Source organism: Hibiscus syriacus, unplaced genomic scaffold (assembly GCF_006381635.1).
Source record: "Hibiscus syriacus cultivar Baekdansim isolate YM2019G1 unplaced genomic scaffold, ASM638163v2 tig00110234_pilon, whole genome shotgun sequence".
Classification (NCBI taxonomy): Eukaryota; Viridiplantae; Streptophyta; class Magnoliopsida; order Malvales; family Malvaceae; genus Hibiscus; species Hibiscus syriacus.
This window is the reverse complement of record NW_024062639.1, coordinates 1,132,172-1,141,974: the sequence shown is the minus strand read 5'-3', so window position 1 is coordinate 1,141,974 and position 9,803 is coordinate 1,132,172. Positions and strand designations below refer to the sequence as shown.

Genomic DNA, 9,803 nt, shown 5'->3' with positions numbered 1-9,803 from the left:
TACAAACTACTACCACTTAGATCCACAGGAAAAAAACAAGAAAATACAAAATCAAAACGCAATAAAAATTAGTACAAAGTGGTTTCAGCTCAAGATCAACACCAGGTAAAATTTCTCACCAGAAAGAAAAGAAAAGAAACTCAAGATATGTATCCCTGATTCAATGCTAAAGCCAAGTTCCAACTTACAGAAACCAGAAACCAGAAACCAGAAACAATCAGAGAAAAAAAGCATAGCAGAAACAAGAAGAAACGGAACATAAAAGCGGGGAAAAGAAAAGAAAAGATCACACAAACCTCAGAAGCTTTAATATTTCGAATATCGGGAACTGTACGGTCAGCAAGATTTCTCTCGAGACTTACAATTTTCGTTGAAAGTATGTTATGAGGTAGAGGGAGGTAGTGTAGTAGGCTGTCTTCAACACCAAGTTGAAAGTATATTCCGTAAAAGATCTTCGACAGTCAATTTTTTTTTAAAATAAAGATAAAATGCAATACATGTATAAATAAATACATGATTGAACAGTCTTCATATGCAGTCTTCATATGCACATCTGTAATTGGAAGTAAATCTCTACAAATGAATCCATGTGTAAAATTCTGTGCATATAGAAAGTAACGTAAGACCCGATTAAAATTAAAAAGAGAAAACATTAAAAGAATGATACACAGAAATCAACGATAACAGACTACGTGAAGGAATGAAGTCAAATGGGTTAAAATCTAAACTAAGGCAACACTACTCCGCTACCCTAGTTCTAAGCCTTAATAAATTCCAACGAATGAAACGTATAAAAAGTAGAAGTCATGGAAATTACTACAAAGGTTTTAAAAGAAGACAGAGATGATACACTATATGGATGTGGCCTGCACTACTCGACTACCCTGGTCTTAAGTCTCCATACTTTCCTATCAGAGGTCATGTCCTCGGTAAGGGCTAAATCCTTCAAATCAGATCTGAAGCAGTCTTACCACTTCCGCCTTGGTCGACCTCTCCTTCTGGCACTGTCGACTGTAATCGACTCTACCCCTCCTGACCGCATCCGACGATTGTCGTAGAATGACATGCCCAAACCACCGTAATCTTCCCTCCCTCAATTTTTCGGATACATGCACCACCCCAAGGACATCCTAATAGAAGAGTTTGGTGTCATGTCCCACAGAGTCCTACCACATGCCCATCGAAGCATTCTCATTTCTGCGGCCTCCATCCTCCTTACGTGATCATTTTTGATTGCCCAACATTCTGATCCATATAGCAGTGCTGGTCTTATTGTTATTCTATAAAAATTTCCCTTAAGTTTTAGAGGCACTTTCTTGTCACACAAAACTCCAGTAGCAGCCCTCCACTTTAGCCATCCTCCCATCTTTATGTATCATAGACCCTAGGTACTTGAAATAATCCTTTTGGGGGAGAACGTGTCCTTCTATGCATACTTCTACATCTTCATCATTTTGGTTCCCACTGAAGTTTGAACATAAAAACTATGTCTTTTCAATATTGATCCTTAGACCTTTTTCTTCCAAAGCAGCCTTCCAGGTAGCTAGTCTACTATTCAACTCAGTTTTTGTTTCAGCAACTAGGACAATGTCGTCAGCGAAAAGCATGCACAATGGAACACCGTCTGGTGTCGCACAATAGATGTCGTCCATAATCATGGTGAAGATGTAGGGGCTAAGAGTCGACCTCTAGTGGAGTCCGATTTCCACCGGGAATGCCTCGGTATCGCCAACTGTAGTCCTGATGTGTATGTAGTAGATCTACAGTACATATCACGAATCTCCCGGATATAAGCAGATGATATCCGTCTCGTTTCTAAGGTCTTCCAGATCGTATCGCGGGGAACGCTATCATACGCCTTCTCAAGGTCAATGAACGCCATGTGAAGATCTCTATTTTTTCCCTATATTTCTCCATAAGCCGTCGAAGTAGATGAATCGCCTCCGTAGTAGATCTACCTGGCATAAAGCCAAATTGGTTTTCCGAAACCCTAGTAACCAGTCTCAACCTAGCCTCTATCACCTTTTCCCATAGCTTCATGGTATGGCTGAGTAGTTTAATACCTCTGTAGTTATCATAACGTTGGTGATCTCCTTTATTCTTATATATTGGTATCACCGTAGACTCTCTCCACTCCTCTGGCATCTTGGCAGTCTCTAAAATAATAATATTAAAGATATTGGTCAACCACTTTACTCCCTCTTCTCCTAGGGCCAACCACACAGAGATAGGAATTTGATCAGGGCCGACAACTTTGTCCCTCCCCATCTTTCTAAGAGTCATTTTGACTTCCTCAAACCCAATCCTACTTGTAGGGCAGTCATTAGCCGTAGTCTGACGGTCGGCTGACCCATCAACGGTACTATCTCTATAGGGAGAGGCACCGTCATTAAATAAGCCAAAGAAGTAACTACCCCAAACCCTCTTAATATCATGATCTTTCACTAAAAAAACATCATTCTCCCTGCTTTTTGCAAGCCTGAAGATGCCGTTTTGTTCTTCCTTGGTGTCTAATCTCTTGTACATTTCCTCGTATGCCTTATCCTTTGCTTTAGCCACTGTTTTCTTGGCTTCCCGATTTGCCTCCTTGTATCTTTGTTTAGCTCTCGATCTTTCTTCGTCATCATTGCATTGTAGAAACTCCTTGAAGCATGTTTGCTTTTTCTTCACCTTAGTTTGGACTTCGTCGTTTCACCACCACGATTCTTTATACTCCTTAACCTTCCCTATCGACAACCCAAGGGTTTTTTTGCCCACCTCTCTGATGGATATTTTTTCATAACATATCTGCATTATTTGGATTTGTAGTTCCAAAACATGTATTAGACAAAACCTTACTCCTAAAAGTCATTAGCTGTCGCTCCATGTAAGTTCTTCCAAAGGATCCTATGTTTACCTAGTTTAGCCCTCCTATGAGTGCTCCGCCCGTGGCGTACGCGGAACACCAAAACCAGCAATCTGTGTTGTGATGCACATGCCTCTTTCGAGATCACCTTACAGTCAATGCAAGCCCATCGATCCCAATTTTGAACCAGGATGTAGTCGATTTGGGTACAATGTCCTCCGCTATGGAACGTAATCAAGTTTACATCTCTCTTGTTAAAGCAGGAATTAGTGACCCCATATTGTGTGTAGTAGCAAATTCAAGCAACGTACTCCCCTCCTCATTCCTACTACCAAAACCGAAACCCCCATGAACACCGTCATACCCATCGGTTGTACTACCTATATGGCCATTGAAGTCTCCCCCTATGAAAACTCTTTGGTCCTCCGGAATGCTCCTAAGTACATCATCTAATTGATCCCAGAAGCAACGTTTCTCCCCCTCCCCTAGGCCAACGTGTGTGGGGCGTACACTGAAAGGACATTCACCACTTCAGCTTCTATAATAACCTTAATCATCATGATCCTATCCCGGTATCTACAAACATCAACTACATTTTCCTTGAGCCTAGAGGATACCAAGATACCCACCCCATTTCTAGCGTTATCTACGCTTGAATACCACAACTTGTACCCATTACATTCTCTGGCGCGAGCCCCTTTCCACCTAGTCTCTTGAATACATGCAAAATCTATTTTCCTATTACTAAGTACGCCGGTCAGCTCCAACAGCCTAGCATTTAATGTGCCTATTCAACGAACAAACTCTAAGTCTAGTCTCCTTGACACCACTCTGTTGAGCCCTCCCCTATATGCCCTATGGGATCTAAACGAAGGACATGACCTCAAGTAATCATTTATAGCCGAAGCTATGAGGAACTATGAAAAAGGGATCCAAAGAAGACAGAAGATGCACCAATAAAACGCTAAACAACTCACACAGATTATAGTAAAAAAATAGAGAAATTTCCAATTAATCACCCAAATGGAACAACTAGGCAAACCCATATCATAAATTGAAAACCAAAATCAATGAAAACAAGTAAATTTAGTAAGAATGGGTTAACAAGAAAAGATCTACGTAAACAAAATGCATATCTAAAGTTCTAAGATAACATCACATTATCCCAGAAACCAAAACCAATATGCTTCCTTGAGTAGCAATGATTAAAGCACTAGATCTATAATTCCAAAAGCCCAAAAGATTGGATCTATTGAATTTTTCATAACAGATAAAAAAAATGATGATCGAATACTAACAATAACTATAAGATCTCACTAACAAATCACATATCCTTTATTAATTCCAAAACCCAAGTTAAAAATAAGTTAATACTTATACTTCTTTGAAGAGGCCAGCAAGGGAAAAAAATAGAAACAGATTGAAGTTTATTAGAAACCCAAGTTGAAAATAGAACTTAAAAATTGCAATAACGAAAACCCAAAATATACCAGAGTTAAGAATATCACGAAAAATCAAAAGCTCAAACGAACAACGAGAAAACAAAAATGGTTCAACAAAGTTGAAGAAAATCACAGTAAACAAATCTTCAAAAGTTAAGCAAAACAAGTTTTTCAGATTATAAAAATGAATAAGCTCCGGAAGAACACATGAAGGAAATGACCGGAGAATGCAGCAGCACCGACAGATCTAAACTGCGGATGAGTGTGGAAGGAGTTTGATTTGTCAAAGATCAATAGAAACGGAAAGGGAGTAGAAAATCTGAGACTTAAAGCGATAGAAAGAGTGACCCTTTGTGTGTTATTTTTATTATACGTCTCCTTCCAGTTAACAAATAAATCTATTGAAACGAGATCAAACAAAAATTGCAAGATTATATAATGGAATAACAGATCTGCAGAGTTCATTAAAAGGTGAATGAGAAAAACGTAACTTACTCGGTTTCGAAGGAAAGAAGTTTAGCAGATTATGAATCTGGGAAAATTGAAGACGAAAAAAAAACTACCGAAGTAGTGAACATATTATATATTAATCACATAAAATTTTTATAGAAGATAGACATAATTATAATTTTAAAATAAAAAACTATTAAAATATGTAATTGTCAAAAAAAAAAAAATTGAACTCTAAGACTCTAAATCCTTAATATACTCACCAGTGCCATGAGTAGCACTGGCGCACAGTAGCCAAATGTATACAAGTGCTTCAATTATTTACCTACACGGTCATCGTTGTTCAAAACAAAATTATTGTATTTTGATTCAAATAATCCGAAATCAAAACATACTAAAACTAAAAATAGATAAAATTCAAGAATATTTAAAAATTAAGAAATTTAAAGCTAATCCAAGTCATCTAATTTACAGGTCTATGCTAGGGCATCTAAAAGCATACAAAATATTAGGTTTCCATTTACATGCTAAAGCTCTTATAATGAGAATGCTTGACAAAGAATCCTGCCCAAGATTTTCATTAACGTTCATCAGTTTAAAACCATTTTTACAACCCAAAGCTTGTATTTCTTTATATACAGATATAAAAGGCAAGGTCCAATCAAGCTAGCATCATACAGTCGCTTGCAGAGATTAATATAAGCTTCCAAATTTCCTGGCCGTTGGATTCTTTTCCTCAGTTCCTGCAAAACAGCGACCCCATCTAAATGCTCTGGAGACAATCTCAAGTCGAGCATTTTAATCACTGTTTCAGCTGCATTGACAATATGCCCTCCTTTAACGTAACCTCTCAACAGCCATGAAAAAGTTTTCCTCCTCCGTTGACAGCTCGAAACCTCGATTCTACTGAGCAACCGTGAGATGGAACTGGTCTCCCTCTGTGAAGCACAAATGGCTAAAACGATGTCGTATAGGTCTCCGCTTGCCTCTTTACCCGCAAGCTTCATTTCCCAGAGCTGTCTTTCGGCTTCGAGTCCTCGACCCGTGCATATGTACATAGCGAGAAGCCTCTCGTGAACTGATCCATGGAGTGAAGGGTTTCCTTCTTTTATTGCCCAGTTGGACAATCTTATCCATCGGCAAGAAGATCTGCTTGATACTTCTCGATAAGTTCCATGTTTTCGATATCGAGTTCGGCAACGGAACCAGATTTTGCAAGAGCTTTTAACTTGCGCAAGGCTTTTGCAAAACCATTAAGCTCTTTCACTAATGCTGTCATTGCAATAAGGTAGCTGTAAATCTCAGGGTTCAATCCAGATTCCTTGAGGTCAATGACCAAGTGAACAGCATCCATGTAGTCGCCCTGAACCTAGTAAAACATGGTGTTAGAAATTTGTGAAGGGAAAAATAACCAAAACGAATATAAAATAAAATATGCACAAAATAAATTTAATATGATTCAGTCTTGGTTACTTTATCGAATGAATGTAAAGATCATGAAGGGTATGATATCAAATTATCCTAATGAATGTAAAGATCATGAAGGGTATGACATCACATTATCCTACAAGCTCATATCTATACTAAAATCTTCTAATATTATATAAAATCATATTTTATAACATAATATCAAAAGTTACAGATATCTAAGGAAAATACGAGCAAATTTGATAAAAGCTCCGCATACCATCATCTTCCAAGCAAGGTAACCAGTTGGGCCTCCCTTTTCTCCTTCATCATCTCATATTCAATTCCCTTGCTCAAAACATTCTTCACAAACAAAACAGCTTCCTCCTTCTTCTCTATTTCCCAGTACATAGAAATCACTTTGTCAACCATACTAAAATCAGGCTTCAACCCCACACAATCCATGTCCACAAGGAGATCAACCACATCACCCACATCAGCCTCATCTTCAATCAGCTTCTTTACCCAACTACACATGATCGAAACCATGAGTTCCATCGTCTCGATATCGACTTTATTCTCCTTTTTAAGCCACTCAAACCTTCAAGTGCACACCATAAATCTCTCCCTTCTTGAGAAAAATATAGTAAAACTAACTGCAACTCTCTTGATGACAACCTGTCGTTCATATCTCCAAGAATATCAGAGGGTTCCCTTACCATTCTCTCTAATTCTTCAATTGCCTGAAAATAGCCTTCACCCTTTTCTTCTTCTTCATCGCTTGTTAAATATTGCTCCAATTCAACAGATCTCAACATTTTGAACTTGGGTTTTGTTTCCCTAACAACAAAGGTTGGGTTTTGGTGGTTGTATCCTTGTTGACATTATTCTAAGACTATGTTTCGAAAAGAAAGTTTGAACCAATTGAGGAGATAACAAGCGGTGACGGTGAAAAGGCAAAGATAATTCAGTCAACGATGAGAACCGATGAGTAAAAGCCATTTTTTCTGGGTACGTGAGGAGCTTGCTTTGCATATAATTTAAGGGGCAAAAGAAAAGAAATTCGATGAGTTTTAGTTCCCGCGAAATAAAGAAAAAACCGAAGTCTAATATTAGGGGGAAAAAGTTTGGGTGGTTCTTGCTAGAGTCAATGTTTCCTCTTTTCTATTATTTTTCCAGCAATTTCTCCGCATCCAAACAGATGTCCAGGGTGGTTCTAGCTGGAGAAAGTGAAAAGGCAAAACAACGACAAAAATAAAATCAATAAAAAAGGAAACAAAGGGTTGGAGGAATTGTTTGCGGGTAACTACACCCGCCGTCACTAAATTATTGGCAACCGATTAAAAAATGTATATTTCGTCACATTATTAATTTATTTGTAATTTTTAAATCAATTCATCAATAATTTTCAATAAATTATTTATTTAGTAATCCATTTATTCTATAATAAAGTGATAATATACTTATTTAATAACATAATAAAAATTATCTAATTCTAAAAAATATATTTTATCAATAATTCATAATTATAAAAAAAATATATATTATTTTTATTTTTAATTTAATTTCAAAAAATATTAAAGAATAAATTACATCATTCCTCGCAGACTTGATTCCCAGATGCATTTCCCTTTTTTTCTTTTTCCTTTTTTATGTCCTTCATTAAAATAGGTTATGTAAAAGTTTTGTAATACACTACTAAATTGCTTGCTCTTCCCTTCATTAAAGCGATTTAGGCGCGGCTTCTCCCTGCCCTACGCAGGTTTGATTTAGGGGCTGCATTTTCCTAATTTATTTTTCCCACTTTATGAGGTGACATGTCATCACTTAGTTGAATGAGAAATAAATAATTATAAATAATAAAATACTCTTAATTATGTGATAACATGTGTTATCATCTAATTAGATATTACATTTATTTAATTTAATTAAAGTGAAGATTAAATTGATAAAATATAAGCATTAAGGATCATATATAATTAGTTAATTTTATTAATTGTCACGTCACCATATTCGTTAAATGTTAAACGGCTAGTGGCCTGATTAAAACATTTAAAGAGTTAGTCAGTTTTATTGATAAAATTAAAACATCGTGAACAAAATAAAATTAAATAGTAATTGAGTGGTTACCAGTGTAGTTTACCTAGAAATAAAACTCAAGGGTCCAACGATAATTTCATGAAAAAAAATAAAAATAAAAGTTTCTTTAATTTAGGTATAATACATCATTCCTCACTAAATTTTATTCTCTCTCATATTTACTCTTTGTACTTAATTTTTCTACTCACTCAACTTTACAATTGCTCTTGTTTCGATCATTTGGATTATTTTTATTATTATTTTCATATGATGTGACATTATTATTATTTAATATAAAAATAGTTTTATTATTATTTCAAAGGTCGACGGTGATTGACGGTGAGATTTGAATATTTTGAGTTTTTTTAATAATAATAATATTATTTTATTATATTAAATTATTTTTATATAAATAATAATAATAATGTACATCATACAAAAATAATAATAAAATAATCCAAAACTGATCAAAACAATAGTAATTTGAAAGTTCAGTGAATAAATTTAGAAAATATGAAAGTACAATGAGTAAAATAGAAGAGAGTAAATTTAGAGAGGAATGATGTATTTACCCAAAATTAAAGAAACTTTTATTTTTCATGACATTATCAACCCTTTGAGTTTTTCTTTTGGGTAAATTATACTGGTGACCACTCAACTATTGCTTAATTTTATTTATTCACTGATGTTTTAAGTTTATCAATCAAAGTCTAACTATTTAAATGCTTTAATTAAGTCACTAGTCATTAACATTTAACAAGATGGTCACGTCACAGTTAACAAATTAGCATAATACATATGGTCCTCAATGCTTAATATTTTATCAATTTAATCTTCACTTCAATTCAATTAAATAAATATAATACCTAATTAGATGAAAACGCATGTTATCAAATGATCAAAGAGTAATTTGTAACGTCCCAAATTTTGAACTAGTAGTTTCGGGTATACCCGAGAGGTAAGTGGACCCGTAGAATTATAATTCAAGTTATTGGGCTTAATTGGGTTGTACTTAGGCCCAATTAGCCATAAAAAGGGATTTTTTGCATAGTATGAAGATGAAGAGAGACTAGTAGTGTAATTTTCCCATTTCTTGAAGATGAAAACTTTATTATATTTCTCATCTTTATATCCTCTTCAATCCTCATCTTTCTATTTTCCCTCTTCTTCCTCTCCAAACATAGCAAAGGTAAGGTTTTGAGCCTCTTTATATTTCAAATTCATCCTAATTAAACCCCCAACAACATTGTTGTAAAGATTCAAGCTTGGGTTTATTTTTGCAAAAAAAAAGGGGTTTTATCATCCAAGTCAAGGTGGAGGATGATTTCTAACTAAATGACTCTATCCCGGGATTCAATCATCAAGGTAATGTATTTCTAATCCTTTGGAGTATTAAGTTTCCATAAATTTTAAGAAATCGCTAGGATTTAGATATTTGAGCATGTTTAGGGTTTATCTTTGATTTCATGATTAAAACACGTTTTAGGTGTTAATAATGTGTTTTTAAGACACATTAAGACCTTAACCAACTTACTAAACCTTCAGAAAAAGATTAGAAACTAACCCAAGTCATTTAGGAT

At 35.3% G+C, this 9,803-nt stretch overlaps 1 protein-coding gene across 1 annotated transcript; it reads right to left on the bottom strand.

The window, feature by feature from the left end:
* Positions 1–5,298: 5,298 nt before the first annotated feature.
* LOC120114527 (pentatricopeptide repeat-containing protein At2g30100, chloroplastic-like) lies at positions 5,299–7,295 on the bottom strand. The gene is given in 5 exon segments (XM_039135403.1): positions 5,299–5,878; positions 5,881–6,106; positions 6,425–6,474; positions 6,477–6,746; positions 6,749–7,295. Coding segments are annotated over 5 exon segments (1,311 nt in total). The 5' UTR covers positions 6,963–7,295; the 3' UTR covers positions 5,299–5,327.
* Between the last annotated feature and the right edge of the window lie 2,508 nt (positions 7,296–9,803).